Source organism: Solanum dulcamara, chromosome 5, assembly GCF_947179165.1.
Source record: "Solanum dulcamara chromosome 5, daSolDulc1.2, whole genome shotgun sequence".
Taxonomy (NCBI): domain Eukaryota; kingdom Viridiplantae; phylum Streptophyta; class Magnoliopsida; order Solanales; family Solanaceae; genus Solanum; species Solanum dulcamara.
The window spans coordinates 74005304-74030466 of NC_077241.1; the positions used below are offsets into that span (position 1 = coordinate 74005304).

The 25163-nt window shown below is 31.8% G+C and overlaps 3 protein-coding genes across 4 annotated transcripts; 1 reads left to right on the plus strand and 2 right to left on the minus strand.

Annotated features, from left to right (window-relative positions):
• On the plus strand, window positions 1–2415 carry LOC129889768 (60S ribosomal protein L37a-like). The gene is made up of 5 exons (XM_055965210.1): window positions 1–144; window positions 774–813; window positions 1748–1836; window positions 1974–2056; window positions 2130–2415. The coding sequence occupies exons 1-5, from the start codon at window positions 16–18 to the stop codon at window positions 2191–2193; spliced, it is 405 nt and encodes a 134-aa protein (XP_055821185.1). The 5' UTR covers window positions 1–15; the 3' UTR covers window positions 2194–2415.
• Window positions 2416–3623: 1208 nt separating this feature from the next.
• On the minus strand, window positions 3624–8498 carry LOC129889769 (uncharacterized). The gene is made up of 3 exons (XM_055965211.1): window positions 7144–8498; window positions 4691–4949; window positions 3624–4243 (listed from the first exon to the last, which is right to left on the minus strand). Exons 1-3 carry the CDS (start codon window positions 8274–8276, stop codon window positions 4064–4066), a joined length of 1572 nt encoding a protein of 523 aa, XP_055821186.1. The 5' UTR covers window positions 8277–8498; the 3' UTR covers window positions 3624–4063.
• Window positions 8499–20706: 12208 nt separating this feature from the next.
• LOC129889770 (receptor-like protein 9DC3) lies at window positions 20707–24542 on the minus strand. Of its 2 annotated transcripts, XM_055965213.1 has the most exons (3): window positions 23385–24542; window positions 21014–23300; window positions 20707–20895 (listed from the first exon to the last, which is right to left on the minus strand). In XM_055965213.1, exons 1-2 carry the CDS (start codon window positions 24346–24348, stop codon window positions 21025–21027), a joined length of 3240 nt encoding a protein of 1079 aa, XP_055821188.1. In that variant the 5' UTR covers window positions 24349–24542; the 3' UTR covers window positions 20707–20895; window positions 21014–21024. The 2 variants fall into 2 exon arrangements, with proteins under 2 accessions (XP_055821188.1, XP_055821187.1); XM_055965212.1 differs by having other exon boundaries at window positions 21014–24542.
• Window positions 24543–25163: the final 621 nt, after the last annotated feature.

The window sequence follows — 25163 nt, forward strand, 5'->3', positions numbered from 1 at the left end:
CGAACATAACAAACAATGGGCCGAATCTTTTCCAAAAGGCAACTAATTATACTTCTTTTTGACGCTACAAAAACCCTAGTTTTGCTTTGCTCTAATAACCCTTCAGAAGCAGCCGCTCCAAATCCTCCATCAACAGTCATAATGGTACACCTTTTTTTCCCTTTGCATTATGCTTAACTTGTTAAATCTGAGTATTAATTTGTTCAAAGTGTCAAAAGAGCTGTTTTTTATTTGTTCATTGAAGCTGTTTCCTTTTTGTTTTTGCGATTTTATGTTTTTATTGGGTTGATGATGAAAAGGGTCGATATTATTATGTGAAACTGGTTTTGGGTTGTAGTCTGTTACCACTATTCATTAGGTTTATTGAATGTTATTGGAGAATGCCAAGATTTCATTTTTTAAAGTGAAAGGGGTATTATAAATGATTTATTGTATGCAGTTGCATCTCTGCCGGAGCCTATTTTCAAGGCTTAAATCTGTTGCCTCTTGGTCACATGTCAGCACCGGGCTCCGGGCTGCCCTTTAATATTTGATGACCTGGAAAAGCAAATGCTATTATATGTTTCAATTGTTCATTTAATTGAATTTGTAGGAGAATATATATATTGAGATAATGACAATTGCAAACACAATTTGTATGGAGGTTGTGAAAAGGTAGAGTTGTCTAGTCTTGTTTAAAATAGGGAAATCTGTTCCTAATGAGATAAGATGGTGTAGAAGTTGAGTAAAAGTTGCGGCGAGTTTTAATGTGAAATATGCTATTTTTGCCGCAGACTAAGAGGACCAAGAAGGCTGGAATCGTTGGAAAGTATGGTAAGTATTATAGCTCCTTTTAGAAACTCACATTTTGCAGTAATAAGGATATGATTTGGTACTTTTGTTTGCCACAAGGTGCATTTGGTTAGGAGTTTGATTCATTATCTATAGTTCCTTAAATTTTTAATATTTTTGGCTACATTGGCAAGTCAGTCCGGATTCCTTTGAATCCATGATACTTATTATATCTTATTAGTTGAAGTTGTCTGCACACTGTAGGTTCCTATTACTAGGCTGAAGAAAAATTGATAATAATAATAGGAGATAATGGAGTAAATGGACTCGTGAATTCTGCAGTTTTGAGGCTTGTAATTGTATATAGAGAAATATGATGACATGAGTGTTGCATATGGGCATCAAATCTTAACTTAAAAGCTGAATCTCCTGGCTTTGCTTATCCCTTTGAAGTCTCGTTGAGTTGTTTCTATTCAGGCTATGTCATTAACACTAAAATAGATGGTAATTATTGTCAACAGATGTTTATTTCCCTAAGTTGGAGCTGCTGATTGTTACTATTATCAATCATATTCTAATTTATGCCTGGAATTGTCGTGTGTCTGAAGTGAATGGTTATGTGGGATTTTGTGGGTCAGGCTCATTGAGATTTTCATGGTTTTGCAACCTGACACCTTTATGGATTCAAAAAAAAAAAAAAAAATTTTGTTGATAACACTATGCCCATGGGATGGAGTCAGTTCTTTTTGTTAAGGTTATTTCAGCTTGTAGTATTCTCTCCCTGGGTCATCACTCTAGTGTCTCTTTTGGTTAATATATACCATAGCTTTTATCCAAGGCAACTGTATCCTTGATTTTTGTGTTTGCTAATTTAAATGGCACTTTTAATATGTCACAGTTGCATAAAACTTTTGAAAAGCTTCTATTTTCTTGTCTTGACATTTATATTTGTGATTTGCTTTACTTCTATGCTTAGGTACCCGTTATGGTGCCAGTCTGCGTAAGCAAATTAAGAAGATGGAGGTTAGCCAGCACAGCAAGTACTTTTGTGAGTTTTGTGGAAAGGTATGGGTCTGGTACATTTCATAGACCAGAAGCTATGTGCAATATGATAGGTTTCTTGGCTGCACTTGGATTACTGTTATACTATAAAGATTTCTTAAGTTTAGGATTCTCACTATATATATACACTTGTTCTGCAGTATGCAGTAAAGAGGAAAGCAGTGGGAATTTGGGGTTGCAAAGATTGCGGCAAAGTCAAAGCCGGTGGTGCTTACACATTGAAGTAATTACTCTCTCATCTTCTTTTGTTTTCCCTTTTAGTGTGACAATAACTAATCTCTATTTCCTTTTCATAGCACTGCAAGTGCTGTTACAGTGAGGAGTACAATCCGAAGACTGAGGGAGCAGACTGAGAGTTAGAGCGATCGTCCCCTTCTGGCGGTTGTAGCTTACGATTTGTCTACTTGTTTCGACATGTTTTTCAATTTTGAGTACTTTATGATACTTATGTTGTGAGATCAGACATGCTTTTCAATTTTGAGTACTTTATGATGTTCTGAACTATCTCAATTAGCCATTAGTATAAAACTGTGTTTTTCAGACAATTATTTAGTGATGCATGTTGTTGCCATCACTTCTTTATGCTCTCGACTATACTTTTGTGATGCTCACTGAAAGGTGTAGATTCAGGTTGAAATTTGACGTAATCGATAGTACTAAACTGATATTTCGCAAATTACTGAAAGTTTTTATCTTAAATTTTTTTAATATAATGCTTTTTTTGTTTCAATTTACGTGACACTCACTCCGTTATTTGTTGTTTTAGAAGTTTATGGTAAAAGCACTTAAAATTATTTGTCCTTTAAAAGGGGAAGATCAATTAATGCTTTTTTTTCATTTTACCCTTAATATAGCTTTTGTTGAATACTCCCAAGTCCTTGATTATGGAGTTATTATTTTTCGAAGTTGTTAATTTAGTTTATTTCAAGGTATTTATTCAGATTTCTACCCATTTCTGTTGATAAGCAACTAAGACGGGGGAGAGTTTACTATTAATATGAATATATATATATTTCTTTTTAGAACTGACTAGAAAATAGTCACATAAATTCAGATGGGGAAGTACTATATTTTGGTCAAGTGGCTTAAAGCTTTTTTCCCGTTACCCCACCAATTATTGAAAACCACAAAGCCTTAGTTATAGTTGGGAATGTTCCCAGCTACTGAACACTACTTTGGCCACTTGATTATGACCTCAAGTTGACCTAGTTCCTACTAAAGGAGCAGGTGTAATTGGTGGGAATTGAGAGAGCCAGAATTTTTAGTAAGAAAATTCAAAATTTGAAAAAGTAGATATATAAATTAATTAAAGAGGATTCAATATTTAATATATAAATAAAAAAATATTTTAAACATGCATAAATAATATAATTTTTCACCGAAGGAGATTCGGATGAACCCGCTTCAACAAGAAAATCGTTTCGATCCAATCCATTCTTGGGGTCAAATAAAGACAAAAAAGGATATGGGCCGCTTTTGAATTCATTTTTTTTTGTTTTCTAATTAACCACTACAAGCGACTTCCAGACGCAAAAGAAGTTGTCACCAAAGCAGAAAACGGGCTCGGGCGACAAAGAATATTTATTAAGAGGTTCAAACTATTAATAAGTAAACACACGAAAAAATCGAAAGAAGTTCAACATCTATTATATATACATAAAAAATAATTTTAACTATATATAAACAGTGTAATTTTCCACCAAAGAAAATTTGAATGAACCTCTCAAGCCTACCTAGCTCCGCCCATGGTAGAATGATACTTTCCACCTAAGGATTTAAAATTCTGGATATGCTGATGAGACAAAATTTATGAAGTCATTTGTTAATACAGCACATGTTTAGATACTATTACTTTTTACAACATAGCACAGCACAGGTGATCTCCCTCTGAGATACAAGTTTAGGAACTTGGCCATTCTCTTATGGCAAAACACAGAACACAGGAAACTATCTACACTTACTGGACAGCAACAACAGAAAGAAAAGATAAAACCACCTAATTACATCTGCAGTTTTTTTTTTTTTTGGTTGCGCTCTTAGCTCCATATAAGAGGGCGCACTATATAAGCATATTAGTAAAGGCCTAATGAAAGGGACGTGATAAACTTGCTCCTCAATCAGCTCATTGCCTGTTGTGGTTCCAAGTTGGTCCCTGGTAGTCTCGGTCTCTGTATCTAAAAACAAGACCGATGAGAGGGTGCAAAACCATAGCCTCTGCCAACCGAGGGGTTTACACAATTGCTAATGGTGAATGGCAACTGTCTCCATTCTGATGAATCTGGTTTTGGACAGCTTTCACAGCTGCTACTCTTGCTGCAGTGGCGGACTTGTTGGCAGAAGTGACAGCTCGTTTTGCTCTTTCATCCACCTTTGTCACATTCACAGCTTTCTCAGAAGCTTGTCTTGCTTCCTAAGAACCAAGGAAGAAAACTTATGAGCACATTGAGTTAGAGATAATTAACACTAGGTATTTCTTTATATTTTCCATTTTAACTGTTGAAAATGCATTGCTGAGCTTCAGAGAGAGGATTGAAAGCTTCTGTCAGAAGCCCCTCTCCAGAAACACAGCGAAAAAAAGGAAATAAGGAATTGTTGAAACGAGAGAGATAGGGGAGAAGCCAGATTTTGGAAATATGTTTGCAGCCTGGTTTCTTGAAAACCAAGCAGGGAGGAAGGACCATCTCGCAAAAACTGTCAGTTATGTTTAGAGAAGGTTTGAAGCAACTCCTTTCAGCACAAGTTAAAACTAAATTCCAATTTTGAACAGCCAAATGACAGAGTATTTTTTCCAACCACTTATACATTTTCTTCGATGTCCCTACAACATCCTACTATGACCAGGAAACAAGATTATTACCTGGACTGCATGAAGCACTTTAGAATGGTCAATTGCAGAAGGAGATCCCGGATGGGTGCCAAGACTACTTGAAACATTAAGAATCCCATTTTGCCAGTGACCAGACTGAGTTTCCCCATTTCTGAAAGTGTAAATGCCAAACCCTTGCCTCTTTCCCTCATGCCAGGCTCCTTCATAGCGATGTCCATTTCCAAAGTGGTATACCCCAAAACCATGCATCTTATCTGCAAAATATTCTCCAGCATATGTATCCCCATTTCTGCATAGTCATGCAAATCAACAGACCCGTGAGTAAATACACATGCATGGATATTCTCCCAAGAAAGAGAACAGAGAAAGGAAAAGCAATAGAAGAGTAAGACAGATCGCATGAAAGTTGATAGCTCATAGTTATGGTATCGTTCTCTGCATTACTCAAGATAATAATTATCACTCACGGTAAGAATCGCTACTGCAGAAAGAAACATGAAACTAGGCTGGAGCAGAATGAGGAAATTACAGATAATGATATAGTGGCATTCAGTAGGTCAGCATAAAAAAAACGATCTCTCCCCTTCCAGTATAAAAATATGTCAGTTTTTAACACTCAATCATCAGTCTTTCATATAGCTGACAAAAAAGCTGTATAGTCAAGAATAACAATAGCTGTCTTACTCCATGTTTGAAATAAAAGATATGAGGGCAGAGTGTATAACATGTCAGAATAACTAAATCAGATTTTGGGCATTGTATTCTGAATGTAGGATCTAGAATCTAAAAAAAAAAAAACATAAAGCAATATAATATCCTTGTGTCTCTGTCCTAATTCAAGTATCCAAGTCAGCCTTAAACATGAACATGGGAGAAACAATTTAGCTTTCCCACATTAAAATGACCATCCATGTATGTAATTCCAACGTCTGCCACTGATACCATTTAGTCATCTTTGTTTATCCTAACATGGCTTAGCCAGTTTCCTCACCCACTCCTTGAATAATACATGAGAAAAGAGGGTGTGAGATGAGAACAGAAGAAGCCATGGAACCCCCAACCCAAAAAAAAAGAAAAAAGAAGAAAAGGAGTAACACCAGCTTAAATTATGCAGATCATATCGGTAGTCCAAGATGTAACACCAGTTACCTGACTGTAGGCTTTAAAGAGAGTTATAAAGTATAGCTAATCCCACGGAGAACATACTCTTATCTCAGAGTTGGAGATTTTAGTAACACTGACGACATTCAAGGACATCTAAATAGAGTCTTATCTTTCCTCCATTTACCTTGAAATTAAGGAAGAATGCAGTGACAAACCATTTCAAAACCCATAAGGGCAATCCTAGAGAATACATTCAAATTTTCAAAGCTGATTTCATCCATGAATGACAGACAACAATAGCAATGATCTGAACTATATTCCTAAGAATACTCCAAAAACGCAACTTCGATAGAATTTACCAACATTCCCCAAGTTACCTTTCTCTGACGAAATCCAGGAAAAGCGAAAAAAAAGATGAATTTTGCTTAGAACAAGCCTGCAACTGTAGTGGCTGGATAAAATCTTAGACTTCACCTTTTATCACTTTCTAAGAAGGAAAGACACCCTCATCAAGTATAAGCAACAGAATACCTCCAAGTTGAGAAAACCTCAACATGAAGAGGCAGCTGGTGATTTCATAAAAGCCAGCTCAGGGTACTGCAGTTATTGTCTGTTCTCAGTCCTCAGAGAATGTCTTTTATTGAGCATAAAAGTGTAAGTTAAAAACTCAATATCTCAAAATTTACACGTTGCCTGCTCTCTCACACGTATGATGATTAAATGTTTCATGGTCCATAATGCATGTGGGAACTTGAATGCTCATCGTACACAGTATCGCTGGTATATACCCTATAGCACCGGTAAGCAAGTAGGCCGAAGCTAAGACAGACATAATTGATGCAAAATTATGGTTCCTATTCTGCATGTAGAAAATATGGAACTATCCAACTATATAGCTCTTGGAATGTGCATGAATTCTAGATGCCACGAGAAAAAAACCAAAAATATCTCTAATCTGACATGATAAGGACAAGGCAATTGAAGTCCAAGCACATACAACCCAAATTTTGAGAAAAACAAAGTGAATATGCTAAGCCTTAGCCATTGAGAATTCACATGAACACAAAAGCTCAATTTGAAGAATAACAACAACAACAACAAACAACCCAGTGTAATCCCACAAGTGGGGTTTGAGGAAAATAGAGCGTATGCAAACCTTATTGCTACCTCGTAGAGATAGTGACGCTGTTTTCGATAGACCCTCAGCTTAAAATAAAGCATATCCAGGCAGTTGACAAAGGAAATGCAGAAACGAGAGCAGCAGCAACAATGAAAGAATGTGAAATGAAGAGCAGTACACACACATACTTGAAGAATAACGTCAAGGTAATAACTAGAAATCCAAAAAGAAACAATTGCAAATGCCCCTAAATGGTTACCTGAAATGATAATGACCCAATCCATGTTTGACACCCCACTTAAACTCCCCTGTATAACTGCTTCCATCTTCACAAGTATGAACCCCACATCCATGACACTGCCCATTACACCATTCCCCAGCATATAGATCCCCAGTATAAGACCTATACATCCCAACTCCATGTCTCAATCCCTGCCTGTATTGCCCCCTATACCTGCTCCCTTTCGACCACGTTTCCACCCCATATCCATCGTATTTTCCATCTATCCAATCACCTTCATACCTCCCATTCAAACGATAGTAATAAACCCCACTTCCTGAGCATTTCCCTTTATGAAATTCACCCTCATACACATCACCATTGCTGTAAACTTGCACCCAACACCCTGAAACTGGTTTCCTTTCTTGTTTAGGCTTTGAACCAATTGACCAAACAACAGAAGGTCGAGACTTTGAGGCAGTAGGTGATGAATGAAGATTGATAGACAAAGTTCTAGCAAAAAATATGCGGATAGAAGGAACACAAGGGAGAGCCACACAAAGTGAAATCACAAGAAAAGCAATTAGAGCAATAATAAACAGAAAGTAAAGAAAAGAACCCCAGTAATGAGTTGAAGTCAACAAGTAAAGAGAAGGCAAAGAAAGCAATATAAAAAGCTTCAAATGGACTCTAATCCAAGAAGCATGACAAGAGTGATGAAGGAGTCTTAGAGTGATTCTTTTTGTAGCTAACAACACAGGTATAGAACAAGGACATAGAAAAGACTGATTTGATGAAGAGCTTGACTTCAGCACAGTAGCTTTGAAATGATTGTGTTGTACTTGTTGGTTAACAGAGGAAGAGGGTGTTGGGGAGTGATAAAGATTGGAACTTTGAGACATTATTGGCCTTTTATGAGGTGTTGACAAAAGGGTTTTTCCTGGTGATTGATTCTGGCAAATAGGTTCATCCCTAAAATGAATCTGATTGGTTGAAGAATCTGGTGATGGGATCTTGATTTGGAGATTAATATTGGAAAAATTTTCAGATGGGGTTGGCTGATTTGGGATAAAGATTGGATTTTGGTATTGTTTTTGATGGGAAGAGATGAAATTGGAAGAAAGGTCACTGTGTTCTTGACCTATCTGAACTTCAAGATTCTTCTGATGCATTTAACATAAGATAAAAATGGAAACTTTTTTTTTTTTCAATTCAAAAGTTCATTTTTTTTTCAATCCTATAAAGTTTCTTGATCTGTTCCTTCTGTAGATATTTGTGCTTCTGCAAGTTTTCTGGTTTTGATAATGGCGGTCTAAGATTATTGTATTTGGTATCTGATTTTTTTTAATATTTTTTTTCAGAAGACAAGACCAAAGTGGGGTTAAAGCAGAAGCAAAAATTTAAAGGTTGGATAATAGGATTTTTTATTTTATTTATTGGTTTATTTATACACCCATAATATTGGTTACATTTACTACTTGGCCATTGATGGCTTTGGTCATTACCCCAACTCAAATATTTCTTCTTTTTGCACCAAGATGTTTGAGCAAATGTTAACATAGGCACCTAAATGATTCAAGAAATGTAAACTAGTCCCTAATGTTATACTACCTAATGTCAACAAAATCTTAAGCTAATGATTAAAATAAATTGAGTGTAAACTTTAGAGATTAAGGTTCAAATTGCAGTAGATATGAAAGACGTTAAGCAATTCTTTTGATTTGTATAAATTTTAGTGGATAAATGGATATAGTCATTCGATATTTATAATGGTATGAAGTAATATATAAATAATGAAATAATTGAGGTGCGCGCAAGTTTGACTCGAATATTATCATTTAAAAATTATGGTTGAACTCCTATATTGATGTTGGCTAATTCCTTGTGCTCCTTAATTGTTCTACTCTACAACTATGTTATTATTATCTTATCTTAGGTCAAGAATTTTCCTTTCTTATAAGAGAGGTATCAATAGAAAGATATTAACTTTATGATTTCTTGAAAGATGTTAGTGATACGATCAATTGGCATTTTTGATAATAAAATTGTACTATCTTTTAATTTTAAAGTTATCCGATTTTTTCTATATAACTACTATGCGATTAAAGATTCTAATATTTTTATTTTCATCTTTCTTTTTACTTGGTGTTTTTATTTATTTAAAGACTCAATTAATTTGAATTTGTGTTGAAAAATTCAACTCTAAAAGTAAAGTGTGTGCAAGAAAAATATATTTTTTGAAATAAAGTGTGTTTTCTATCAAATACAAACCTCATTTTTAGAATTCAAAACTTCTTATTGAAGGTTACTTAACGGCTTATCTTTGGTGGTATCCATGGGTAGAATTAGGATACCGCAAGGGCGCTATTCACACGAACCCTTTTTATTAAAAAATTACACGATATATAACATTTTTTTATATATATATATATATTAGATATTGAATCTCTTTGACTTTCTTTTGTATTTAATTTGTTATATTTTGATTTTTTAAGTGAAAATCATAACTCCACCAATAATGATATCTAATTTTAATTTATTCTTATATATAGAATATGTAGTAAATATCAAAAGTTCAAAACATCATATTCTTATAATTAAGGAGTTTTTGTTTGAAAAACCACAGATAATAATCAAGATATAGACACGTTAATATTTGAGAGGATATGTAAAAGACGTATGAGGAATGAAAACGTTAATCATGAAACAGATTCCTTTCATCAATTGCACTAAGTCAACATCTATTTCTTTATGGTCACAAATAATTTACCTAATAAAACAAAAAAAAATGAAAGGAAATAATAAAATCATTTGGTTGATGCATTTTTTTTATCGAACATGAATTATAGGGATAATTATGATTCTTTTATCTTAATTAAAGATTTTTGGGTGGGTTTGAGTCCTTAAAATGACAAAACAAAAATGTTGGGAATGCAGATCTCAAAAATAGGTCTTACAATACATAAATTTAAATATAGTCGGACTTCATGCGAATATCAAATACTGAATAAAAAATAAAAGATGTATATGAATATCAAATTTAACGTCTATACTTTTATAATTTATAGTTTTAATAACACATATGAGTACATCATCCATGGAGAAAACAATAGTACTTAATGTGATATACTAAAATATAACAAGATTAATTTATAATCCAACTGCAACTATCACCAAAATGTTTCTTTTTTCTCAACAATAATTTTCTTATAAATTGGTGAAGTTAAAAAAATAAATAGCTATTAATTAAAGCTATTAGCCTATTATCATCATCAATAACGGAAGCAGGTCAACACATATCATTATACAGTATAATTAAAAAATAATAATTATAAGGGTTGTTAGATACACAATCAATTAGGATTTTGATATTATAATATTTTTAACTCAATAATTAAGGTTTGACAAAATCGAACTTTGAATTCAGCTAATCCAAAATCCTAATACGTCTATTGTGTTAGGTGAAATATATTGTGTTGGACGGAATATTTCTGGAATTTTTTTTTCTATATATGCACTATGCAATGTTATAAAAATCAAAGCTAATAATACCTATCAAGAAAGGAAATGCCAATTTAATGACACTACGATTAATTTCTTCCCTTTTTTTTTACCTTAATTTTTTATGTAAAAAATACTTTGTCAACTATGTCAAGCTAATGATAAAACATATTTCCTCCGTCTATCATTTGATCATACACCGAGCTTGAAAGATAAGGTAAGACTTTGTCACGTTTACCAAATTATCCTAAATAGAGCCATATTAGTACTTACTTTTAGTTGATTTTTCTTCGTAATAAAGTGTTAAGCGGGATTCAAAAGGATGATTGGAGATAATGCCATTAAATAATTATCAAATAAGGAAGGCAACATTCTATTTGAAACGGACTAAAAAAAAAGAGTGTCATATAAATTTGGAACGAAGAAAGTACTTGTTAAAGTAATTTTTAAAAAGAATTATAATGCGAGAGAATTCTTTTTATTATTACTTGTTAGCTAAAAAAACCTAAAACCCATGCTTCGAGATGATACTAGTGTTGATGGAATGAATTTCCGTTAAGATCAATTCTGTTAAAAAGTTATTTGGTGCACAAAATATCTCTAATTGCATCTTTAAAAAGGTGAGTTAGACAACCTATTATAATGTTAATACAAGCATTATTAAGTATTTTTACGACTTGATTATATAATCTATAAATCACACAGAAACAACTTAATCATTATTGCTCCTCTTCTCAAGAACAATTCCACTATAATCATAAATTTTAAATATAAATAACAAAGAAACAATGTGTGGCAATTTTGAAATTGGGCACACATATCGAGGGTGAAATATTATGCTTTGCTTCGCGTAGTCTCTTCTCTACATCACTTGCGGATAACGACAAGGCCCATTTAATTAGTGTAAAGGCCCAGCCCACATTAACGGTTCTAACTGATCCAAAAGATATGCCGCCAAAAACAAATCTGGGCCCACTAACGCTTTACCATGGCCAATACTTTTTCTAATTAAAGAGCTTTCCTACCTTTTTATTTTTTATTTTTTTATTCTCAAAAATTGCTCTTTTTTCATTTGCGTTCAAAATTCATAGGTATTTATCGCGGAAATGATACGTTATGACAAATTGAATTTAAAAAATAAAATCAGATCTCATTAAAAATAATTTTTAATTTTAATTCATTTATTATTGAAGAAAAATAAATATGTGGTCAAATATTTGTAAATTTTTTCGATTGAAAACCATCTCATCAAAAACCTTCTTATCAAGATTACGACTATATATTGTAATGGATCAAGACTGATAGAAAAGAGAATGTTTAAATTTAAAAATATTTCATAAAAACATTGCTATAATTTTGAGAATGCTTCTCTCTAGTCAAGGGTTCTATCAGAAAGAACCTCTTTATTTTACTCAAAATAAAAATAAAATTTGCGTACATTTCATCATCTTCAGCCTCGTCCAAAAAATTTTCTTTTACAGAATCACACATATTGTCCTTGTTTTATCTGGTTTCAATAATTTTTTTTAATGTAATTTTGATAGGAATGCACAATACGAGTGGTCAATTTTTCCATGAAGTAAGACTTTCATGATAATAATTAATAACTAAAGATATGTATTACTATCTTAAAGTGATTTGATCAAATGTACAAGCTTAAGTAAAATAAGCCAAACCAAATAGATTCCTTTGAATTTTCATTTTATATTTCTATTTTTCAGGAAGATTTTGTCTTTTACTAGTACACAATTAGTGATAGGAATATTTGATGATTCATGAACTGACTTATTCATAATTCAGATATTCATAACAATGAAAAATTACCAAATAAATGTCCAACTACAATTAATTAAGAAAACCTATAATGCATAATCAAGTCATAAGTTTTGGTTTCACAAATAAAAATACAACCCTCTTTAATTTTTTGCTTGTTTTTCATTTGGGGTTTTGATATCAGTTTAGAGGTTCGACTAATTTTGATTTAGTGTCGGAAAAGTCTCAATCACTTTGGAAGAGTAAAACCTCTCTCTATTAAAGGCAACTTTTATTTTTAGAGTTTGAGTTTGAGACATTTGATTAAGAATAAATACTTATCAATCAATCACGACCATTGATCATCTCTCTTTAAAATAGAATAAATTTTGAATACTATTCTCTCTGTCCCAAAATTACTTTCAGTGAGAGTTAATTTGATTAATTTTTAAAGCTAAATCAATTAGGTTAATTCAAAGCTAAAACGGGATAAGTATTTTGTAACGGGTGGAATATAATGTAATTTAGAAATTCTTGTATGAGATAATTAACTTTTTTTCTTTTAATTTTTCAAGATTACATCCAGGTCACGTGGTCAGTCGGATTTCTTTATCCTAAAGCAAAGATGCTAATATCTAAATTAACACTAATTAATATTAGAAGTTGTCACTAATTAATACTAACCACTCACGTGCTTTCCAATAAATTATTGTGCAAAGTGCAATTTCTTAATATGAAAGGATAATTAGGGCCACAATTTAAATATTAGGATAATGCAATGGACAAGAAAGTTGATTTATACAATTTATGATTATTTTCTTGCTTTTTAAGCATGTTTCCTTCATCATTATTGTTACATCATACATGTTCACAATATAAGACATTCTTTCTCCTTTTTTTTTTCTTTTATTATGATTCGGTATCTGAAACTCGACTCATTTGGTTTTTCAAAAAAAAATTTACTTTTAAGGTAAAACACTCATTACCAAAATCAATTTCATATTCAAAAATCGAATTTAAACGATAGCAGAATCACACATAAAGTATAAGGCGATCAGTTGAATAATTCTAATTATAATTTTTTACGGTGTATGTAAGTCAAAATTACTTAATTACATATATATTGCTAAAAAAAATAATAAATAATGAATTTCTATATTGTATGTACTAGTTTCTATGTTAACTTCCTCGATTAGGTGATTTCTACGTAGGTAAAATAAAGGTAATACACATACTTAACAATCTCTTTTTAAATTCAATATTAGAAAGAGGAAGAAATAGAATTAACAAGCAAGGATGATTAATAATTTATTATTAGTTTTAATCAATAATAAACACAAAATTCATTTCTTTCAATTTATTTGTCTTACTTTTTTTAGCCGTTTCAAAAATATTTATTTTTTAAAAAACTTTTCATCTTCTATCTTGTGAATTTGAATTGAGAATCATGGTCATTCGAGATAAGTAGAAGGGACTCTCAATGCTTACGTCCTTTTTTTGACCATTTTTTAATTACTATTACTTTTCATTTGAAATGTTAAGATCACAAAATTAAAAAATATTTTATTATATTTTACATATTTTAGTGAAGACCATGTAATTCAATCTTTTTTCTTTATTTTTTTTAATTTCATATCAAATCAAATTCAAACAAATAAATCAAAATGGAGTGCAAAATTTTCCTATTGTATTACCAAAGCACACTAGATTCAGGAGATCTTCAAAAGAACAACTAAATTTAAAAGAAAAATAAATTATTGTTAGTTTAGGATAGGAAAGAAAGAGAAGTATTCCATATGTTACGTGATATTATTTCCTTTTCAGTTTTTTTTTTTAAATGAGATATTTTTACTTAGTTGTAGTTTAATTTTAAAATATTTTATTTTTCTTTTAATAAAATAATTTAGAATCACATAAATATTTATAGCCTATTTTAGATCATAATTTTGTGTGATATTATTTCCTTTTTAGTTTAGTTTTTTTTTAAAAAATGATATATTTCTTATTTAGTAATAATTAATTTTAAAATGTTTTATTTTGCTTTTAATAGAATAATTCAGAGTCACATAAATATTTATAGCCTATTTTATATCATAATTTTGTTTTTATTTTCTATTAGATTTTATATTTAATTAAATACCATTACATAAATTGACACGAAACACAACTTGGACACCTTTTTCTTTCTTTCTATTTTCTTTGAAACAAGTTATCCCACATTAATTATTCTGAGATTTTGCTATCCTAGGATAACTTATCCCACCATATATATGAGATAATTTATTCCATCACTATGATATAAATGGTGGAATAACTTATGTCACAATCAAATAAGACACCAAAATTTTATTCCTAAACTATTTTTTATCTTAAAATTATTTATTTTTATCACTCACATCAAACGACTCCTCCGGTGCTGACAACTAACATGTTACAATGTATTCAATATATTTGAAAGATAGATAATTGAAGGGTCATAAATTTGAAGGGTGCTAGCTACTTTACTTCCATTGCAACCAACATATAAATAGTTGTATAAGTTTGTCTTCATTCCTAGATTATATTTTGATTTGAATTTTGAATTAATGTAGCCAATCTATTGATGATACCTAGGAAGCTATGATCACCCCCTACCACTAATATAAAATCCATCAATATATATAATACATGAAATGGTAAAAAAATATTTTAAAATTATATTCATTTATAATTTGGTTCAAAAATGTCCTTATCCTTAGATTAAAAATACTTTTTTTTAAAAATAAATATATTATTTATTTTCTTTTTAAATACATTATTTTTCTAATAATATTTTTTTATTAGCAAATATTTATCGTACTTCAATTCGAAAAAAAATAAAAATATTTTTTATTTTATTATAATTGTTCTTTATCGTTATCTAATAAAAATTAATGATGAGTTTACTATGATCTTATATATATGACATATATTATCTGTTAAAAGGCTACATTATTATTTTTTAATTGATGAGATGAGATTAAGAACAAAAAAAATTACTTCTTACATTTTTAATAGTTAAAGTTGTTTAAAAAACAAGAATAAGATACTTTAAATATGTCATATATATAAGATCATAGTAATAATAAAGGTATTTCTGGATTAAAATTTTAAAAACATGTTTGAACTATATTGACGAAAAGAATATTTTTGTTCCAAACTCTGAACGAAGAACCTTTTTAACCCTTTTTCGTATATAATATGACATCTTCGATATTTTAATGGTTATACTTGAGATTAAGGAGTGTCGAAAACGAAAAGATGAGTTGGCTGAATTTTGATCGCTTAAAATGATTGATTAAATAAAAATATGCGGGTCATTAACATGTTTAGTTAATTAAAATTAAAAAGTTTAATTTTTATATCTATTTTCTTAAAATTTATTACTAAATATTTTTTTATTATTAAGATTATATTTAGCATATAAAAAAAAACAATTTATTTATATAAATATTTTAACAAATTTCCTTACGAATCAATCTAAAATACATAATCGATTTAACTTTTAAATGAATTAAATTTGATTGTTCACAAATTGATTCCCAGCTGAAGGTTGTATTTCATATGGGCTAATTTCACTGATGGCCACCATAATTTTAGTTAGAGAAGGAAAAGTCAAAAAATGATTGGAGGCAATAGAGTAAAATTACACTTTTGTCCTTTAAACGATTTGGTTTTAATTTTATCCTCCAAATGTATTGATTTGTTTAAAAATTTTATTTTTAGCAACTGAATTTATGTTAATAGGGCATAAGTTCTTTAAAGTTGCGAAACAAATCTTGTGAATAAACTTGTAATTCATAAAGAGGGAGAAAAATTATAGACCAACACAAAATGAACGCAAATGTCTGATATTTGCTTGATAATGAGACATAATACCATCAAAGAATGTGGTGCAGTGAATATAACTATTCGTTCCTTAATCAAAGATCTCGAATTCAAATCCTGAATATATAAAAATTCACATTTTTTCTGAATGAGGCCCTACACGGCTCGAATTGTAATATAATCATTATAAACTTAGTTGTCAAAGAAAATAGGACAAGTACGTCCCTATCAATGGAGGGGATTCAATTAAAGGGCAAATTCATTTATTCAAAGCTTGAAAAGACATATTCCAAAGGTTATGATCCATACTTATCAAAAGAATGTTAGTTCAATTAGCTGCCTATATTTGACTCAAATCATACATATATGTCAATTATTATATACATGCATGGTGGTGGTGTGTTCGTATACCACGCTTCCCTTGCATTACTAATACTTAAAAATACATGATATTAATAATACATTTCTTAACAAATGATAGAGTGTATAACCAATGCAAGCATTAATTATACATAACATAAAAAAAGTGTACTAAATAAGGTATTACTAATACATAGAATCTAATACATGCATTATTTTTGCTAATACACTCTATCAAACGATTCCTTAGTAATAAGAAACTGGTGGAATTGATTTATGAAATAACCTAATTGTTGTTCATGATTATGGTTAAAAAAGCAATCTGAGCCCTAATCTGAAGCAAACCGATAAAAAAATTCATATTTGGTTATGTTTTTAAATTTGAAAATCGATACTATTTGGTTTAGTTTTGATTTTACTAAAAAAACCAAAAAAATAATCAAATCGAACCGAGAAATTATATATATAGTTTATAATTTTTTTTTTGCTATAAAGATTTGATATTTTGATCTTTGGTGTATAATGACTTTAGTATTGCTTAACTAAATCACTTTGTTCGTGTAATAATAACTCTAGTATTGCTTAATTGAATTCAGATTAGCTTTTAGGTGGATTGTTCATGTACTAGGTGTCAAGATGTGTATGCCCTCAACAAACTTACTACTTTCAAACCGAAAAAATCAAAAAAATCGAACTAAGCCGACGGTTATTTTTTTGATTTGGTTTGATTTGATTTGGTTTTAGAAATTTAAAAACAAACTAAATTTGTTTGGTTTTGATTTTAATCAATAACCGATCTAAACCGAACCATGAACACTTCTACTTATTGGTACTCCTTCCGTGTCTTAATCTATGGTACACCCTTTTTTTTAGTCAGTCCCCTAAAAAAGACATATTAAATTTTCTATTTGATAACAATTTAACTTTACAACGTTCATCTTACCTTTGAGATGAAATATAACCACATAAATATCTATGACTTATTTTAAATCATAAATTTTTTAAAAAATTATTTTATCAAAAAATTTGTGTTGAATTAAACATCATGACATGAATTGAAACGAAAAAAAATACTTATGCCACTCTATTTTTTTTTTGTCTACTTTACTGGAGAATAAATTTTTGAACCCAAAAAATGAATAAATATAAAAAATTAAAATCCTCACACACACATGTAGATATATAATGACACAGAAAATTATCCAAAGATGAAGTTTCCACATCTTGTATGATTGTGCAAATGGGATAGACTTTGATTAAAATTGTTGATCATTCATCAACTCTACATTTCCTTTTCAAGATCAGCTCACTTTCTTACATGGGCCATGACACATATTATCACTGTCCTTACCACCCCTTTCTCATTCTATTGTCTCCTAATGGCCTCTAAGGGGATATGTGTTCCAAGATTCATGTTCTATCACTTCTATTCTTCTACTATAATTTACAAGTAGGATCGGCGACGAGTAGAGTATATGTAGATCTTATTTTTATCTTATGAAAATAGATAAATTATTTTAAAAAAATTCTCGAGTCAAGTGCATCAAATTAAAATAGTTATAATGATTAATGAACGAGGAAATACAACAATAAAGGAAAACGAAAAACAGTACAAAGCATATAGAGAATGAATAGTAATAATAACATCATATGGTAATAGATATAAAGAAAATAAGTTGAAACTACGTGAATAAGGCTAATACTACTATGTTTATCACTTCTATACAAGAAAAAAACAATTCATTGTTTGCTTTTTTTGGTTGAAAAAGAAACCAATTGGTGAAGTATATATATTTCTTTCTGTTGATGTGACTCTCTATTGTCTTCATTTATAATATAAAAATAAAAATGACAAGGCTGAAGATTAGATAAGAGCATGGAATTGGCGGAAATGATATATTCTTTTAGCTATTAGTAAGTATATAAATTCAAATAGGCTAAATTCATCCGTTGCCTCCTAAAATTGGCACCAACTTCTACTTAGATATCTTAATTAGACTTTGTTCATTTTAGACACCTCATATCATGCTCCGCTGTGTCATTTTGATACTTTTTGTTGAATTGGCAGAGTGCTTGTATTGCACTCATTTTGAGCGCGTGAAAAAACATTTTTTTGTGAAAATATTTTTTTTCCTTTCTCCTTCTTCCATCTTTCTTCTTTCACCACCATTCATCAAATGACCACCACATTAATTTGGAAAAATCTTGTAAAAACATAGCAATGCTCTGATTTTGAATAAAAAAAAATCACTGCACTGATTTTAAAATTTCTTATAAGAATGTAAAAGAATAAAACACGAACAAACTTCACCGAAAAATTACTATCGATAAGTACTACTCCAAATCAAATCTACAACTCGCCAAGCCCTGGTGAACCGTCATAATTAGTGAACAAAGTAAGCTTCTCTGCCCGACAGAAAAGATGGAGATCCACCATTGTTGTCTCTCTCTTTATCTCTTCCTTCCTCTCTTCCACCAAAACACATTTTATCTAAAATTAAAATTATTAACTCTAAAAATAAATATAAAAAGTCATTGGAGAAAAATCAGATCTAATCTCATAATTTTATCCGGTGAAACTCCATTTTTTCCGGTAAGGAGGAGTTCAGATGAATTTTCTAGAAAATATTTTTTTTATTACTGAAATATTTTTTAAAAATAAGTTTAAATAGTTTTTCTTTCTTCTTCTTATAATTTTTTTTGTGAACCAAACTGGCGTGTCCTCTTTTTATTAATGAGCATACCACGTCACCCGCAAGTGGATTATACATATTTTATAATTTTAGCTGATTTGCAAAAATGTGTCAACAAAACCTAGTTGAGGTGTCTAAGTGAAAGTTGATGCCAATTTTAGGGGACCACCGATGGGTTCAACCTCCTCCTTTTATTAATCACTATACCACGTCACCCGCGAGTGAATTACACATATTTTGTAATTTTAGCTGATTTGCAAAAATGTGTCAAAATGACAAAATGGGAAATGACATGAGGTGTCTAAAATGAACAAAACATAGTTGAGGTGTGAAAGTGAAAATTGATGCCAACTTTAGGGGGCCACCGATGGGTTCAACCATTCAAATAATACTTGTATCCATTGTATCTTACAATGCTCTGTCTTAAACGAAAATGACACCTTTCTATTGACATAATACATAGATATGTCCTTTAACTCGGCTTCAACTGATATCTATGCCCTCCAACTTTGTCTATGCACAAGTAGACACTTAAACTTGTATAAAATTGAACAAGTAGATACACGTGTCATATGTGGCATAATAAACGTAGGACGCCATGTAGGACACAGTTTGTCATGTAGGATGAATGCGTGTATTTGTTCAAGTTTTGGATAGTTAAAGTGCCTACTTATGCACTAGTAAAGTTAGAAGTCATAGTTGTCAGTTAATGCCAAGTTACAGGTCATATTTATGAATATATCTTGTTAAAATTCACTCGATATAATAATTTAGTCTTTTAGAAAGGGTCACTTGATACTGAAAAGATTCACGTTCAAATTCTAGTGGCATATTAGGTAATATATATCTTTTTCATCTATTCGGGTTTTGTTGACAGAACTATTCGATATCTATGCTAGTGGGAGGTAGCATAGATATTACATATAAAATTTAAATTCATTTAATAGTAGACCATGAATTTCTTGTATGTGGTGGTTGGGCTCATGAGGTTCTGATGTTTGTGTCATCTTCAATTGGGCCTGGCTTTGTGACATCTTCAATTGGACTTACAAGTAACAAACAAATGAGATTCTTATGTGTGTATATATATATATATATATATATATATATATATATATATATATATATATATATATATATATATATATAGTGTCAAATGAAGAAGGAAAAAATGGCTATTGATATTGTGTATATATATATATATATATACTGTGATGATATCATAAACGCGAATTGGGCCTAGACTAAAGGGAGTACAAGGGGTAATTAGTTTGACCAAATGAGTACCGAAAGAAATTATTTAGGGGTGGGGTATGGGTGGTAAGTAGTTTCATAATTTGGTCCATTTTGTGTAGTTTTTCCTTATACTTAAATGGGCTGAAATTGCCACTCTTACGTACATTAGCTTAATATGAAGAATAAAATGGTCCCAAATAGAGCGAGATAGATATAGTTAATAGAGGATTCATATTGCCGAACTAACGATACAACACAATACAATATAATACGATCCATTATGAGACAACCTTCCAATCAGAGTATAGAGGTTGCTTATTTATTATTTGTCACAAAAACTATAGAAATCAACTGTAACAGATGCATCCATTGCTAATAAACTTGTCCAACTCTCCAGCAACCTCTGCACACACAAATTGAGTTTTTGAATATTTAGGAAAAAGTAAACCATTGACATTATATACTTATCCAACAACAGTAGTTTTGTTCCTGATTCAAAACAAAAAAGTTTTGATGCATACCTGGTATATTGCTAATTCATTCTTAAACCACGTCTTTGACGTCTCTTCTTTTGCCTTGTTCGCTTCTTAGCAGCAATTTGTTGAGCAATATCTTCAGCAAAATTCACAAACCATTTTGGTTTATCCAATAGGAACATGAGGCCTCCCATGAACAATCCAAAGGTCATACCACAACCATAACCTATAACCACAGCTTCCCATGTGAACCCGCTCGCAAAAAATGAATCATCATCATCATCATCATCATCTTGTTCAAGTGGTGACACATTATTGTTTCCACATTCCTTTGATAGTGGAAATCCACATAAATCAGGATTTCCACAATACGAATCATTTGGAAATGTATTGAACTGTTTCCCAAGAGGAATGCGCCCAGCCAGATGATTGTAGGAAAGGTTTAAGACCTCAAGAAATGTCAAACTCGACAATAGACCTGGAATATCTCCATTGAGTCTGTTCCATGAGAGATCTAATGCTTCGAGCTGCTGCAACTTTGCAATTTCTGCAGGAATATGACCACGGAAGTTGTTGTGAGACAGGTTGAGTAACACAAGTGATCTCAGACTTCCAATGGAATTAGGAATATCTCCTTCAAACCTGTTGCTTGATAAATCAACACTCGTCATAATTGATGTGATTTTCATATCAAACGCATTACCTTTTATCACCAAACTAACGTGGTAAAGGTAACCTATGTCAGTGTTACTACTATCTCGACGACTTTCTCTCTTTCTTTCTTCCACATTCATCATACCTCTAAAACTTTTGAAAAGATTAGATGGCAAAGTTCCAGTGAACCCATTGAAGGAAAGGTCAAAGATCCGTAACACAGGAAATGGAAACTTGGACTCCAAATTACCAATTGGGCCGTGAAAGAGATTTGATTTCAGAATCAGAACTTGTAGGTTTGGAAGTTTCTCCAGCCATATGGGGAACGTGTCATTTATGTTGTTATTCCCCAAATCAAGACCTACCAAGCCTGTACAGTTAACCAAGGATCGCGGGACTTGTCCCCCCAATTGATTGTCATATAAACCAAGATATCGTAACCCTGTAGTTAAGAATCTTGGTATCTCTCCATGAAAATTGTTCATTCGCAAGTCTAAAATAGAAATGGGGCTACTGGAATTACCCAAACATCCTGGGATTGAACCACTGAAATTGTTCTGAGCCAAAATGAGGACTTGAAGGGTGATCACGTCACAAATGGATAGATGCAAAGGCCCTTGAAGAAAATTATTCTCCAAATTAAGGTAGGACAGGTGCTTTGTGCGCCATATTTGTTTTTCAAAGCCTGTGAGGGAGTTATGAGAGAGATTCAGGCTAGTCATGTTCATGGATAAAATCCAATCAGGAATTTCGCCATGCAACTCGTTGTTTGAAAGATCAATGACCATGACTACAGTGGAATTGCTCTTGAGCTCATTTGGCAATTTCGTTAATTGATTTGCTTGGACAGAAAAAAAAAACAAGGATGGAAGACAGAATAACCAAGAGGGTGTTGCGCCAGAGAAATAATTGGAGGACAAATGAAGTTGTTGTAGCGCTTGAAGTCCGCTTATATTAGAGGGAAGTGGACCAGTTAGTGAATTGTTTTGCAAATCTAAGCTCTCAAGGTGTGTCAAGGTTTCAATTGAATAGGGGAATGGGCCAGTGAAATTGTTGGAGGACAAATCAAGATATCTTAGCTCTTGAAGTTCGCTTATATTAGAGGGAAGTGGACCAGTTAGTAAATTGTTTTGCAACTCTAAGCTCTTAAGGCGTGTCAAGGTTGCAATTAAATAGGGGAATGGGCCAGCGAAATTGTTGGAGGACAAATCAAGATCTTGTAGCTCTTGAAGTCCGCTTATATTAGAGGGAAATGGACCAGTTAGTAAATTGTTTTGCAAATATAAGCTCTCAAGGCGTGTCAAGGTTGCAATTGAATAGGGGAATGGGCCAGTGAAATAATTGGAGGACAAATCAAGATATATTAGCTCTTGAAGTCCGCTTATATTAGAGGGAAGTGGACCAGTTAGTGAATTGTTTTGCAAATCTAAACTCTCAAGGCGTGTCAAGGTTGCAATTGAATAGAGGAATGGGCCAGTGAAATTGTTAGTGTCAAAATCTAAAAGAGAGAGCTCTGAAAAGTTGGCAAAGATGTCTGGAATCGTGCCTTCAAAATTATTGGAAGAGAGAGATAAGGAGTGAAGTTTTTTTAGCTTTCCGATAGTTGAGGGAACATTCCCGGTGAAGCTGTTAACTGAAAGATCCAAACTTGTAATTCTAGTGAGATTGCCAAAGGATTCTGGAATCGAACCGGATAACTGGTTGTCAGAGAGTTGTAAATCAACAAGTTTGTTTAATTTTGAGATAGTTGAGAGAACATTACCAGTGAAGAAGTTATGTGAAAGTCTCAACTCTTTGATTGCTGTGAGGTTGCCAATGGATTCTGGAATCGAGCCGGATAACTGGTTGTCAGAGAGATCTAAATACCAAAGACAATGGAGGTTGCCAATTGAATGAGGTAACTTCCCAAAAATACCAGTTTTGTAGAAGTCCAACTCTAAAATACTTTGACTGAAACTCCAATTGAAATTAGGCAAAGTGCCTGTTAATAAAGAACTCCCTCTCAATCTCAGCACTTGCAAGTTTGGTAGATGAAAAAGCTGAGACTCACTTATGTTCCCAAACATGTTGGTGTCTTCAAGACTTAAAATCCTAAGGGAAGAAGGAAAATTCTTAGGTAACTTACTTGGTTGGAAGTAATTCAAGGAGAGGTCAAGTGAAATCAACTTAGACAAGTTGGATAATCCTGGTGGGATCATCTCCCCTTCATCAAATCCGTTACCCGAAAGATTGAGATGCGTCAAACTACTGAGTTCACTAATACTATTTCCAAGTGGAAAGTCTTTCAACTCGTTGAAGGCAAGGTTGAGTCTTTGGAGATGACCAAGTTTTTTGAGGCTATTGTTAGCATGGATGGTTCCGCTAAGTAAGCTGCAAGAAAGATCGAGTCCGATGACATGACCCGTAAATCCATTGCAAGTAACACCATCCCATTCACAACAATCTCCTGTAACATTCCAGGACAAAGTCCTTGCTCGGGCATCACAGTCAATATAAAGATTTGGATCAACAATTGAGAGTCCTTGCTTAAATTGAAGCAAATAAAAAGCTTCATCGCGGGTACAGAGATGTTTCCCAGCATAAGTAAGCTGAGATTGCTCAACAAAAATTATAAAAAGTGAATAGAAGCAGAAAACTATTAGCAATTGTTGGTACTCCATTGGATATATAGCAAGGAACTTGTACTCCATATTTATATACATAATAAAGTGTGATGAATAATGCATTGTTGTTGTTGACCCAAGTCAATTTCCTACTTTATTAAGTCATACAACTTTACTACCACTGATATTTGAATGACTTGAGTCAATTTTCACTAAATTTCCCCCAAAACTACAACGTGTTGTGTTCCTACTTTGACTCGAGATATAGACAGTAATTAACAACCATAGAAAAATTTGAAGTTTTTTCATCACAAAATTGGAAAGAAATGATTCTTTAGCCATCAATGAACTTTGATTAAAGAAGATATGTGAAAGGAGAAAGAGAAGAGAATTGAGCGACAAACATGGGAGGAGAGAGAGTAGGTGAATTTGGAATGAACAAATAAATTAAAAAGATAATTAAGTGGCTAAAACTATATTTTAGACTAATTTTAACGAGTGGTATACTCAATTAAGTGGGTAAGGCTCGTCTCGTAGTACTTATTATGGACTAATTACATGACTATTATTAATAAAGGATTATAAAATCAATGATACAATCTTTTTTAAAAATAAAAGAATCAATACTTTCCTTTCTCAACAAAGACATATCTAATGTAATTTCACAAATAAAGTCTGAAATAAAATATAAGTAGAGGTTATCCATGTGGAGTAGGAGATTATTTCCTATGAACCCTCTGCTCAAAAGAGGGTACTTCTCTTTCTTGTAGTCTACTAACAAAAGTATAAATGATTTTTTTTTCATATTACCACATTAGACCAACTATGAAGATTTCTTCGCTCTTTATATCAACTTTACTTTGATCTTGAAAAAAGGGGAAAAGGTTAAAATTATCTGTAAACTGTGTGAAATTAAACAAAAACTATTGACAGTAACA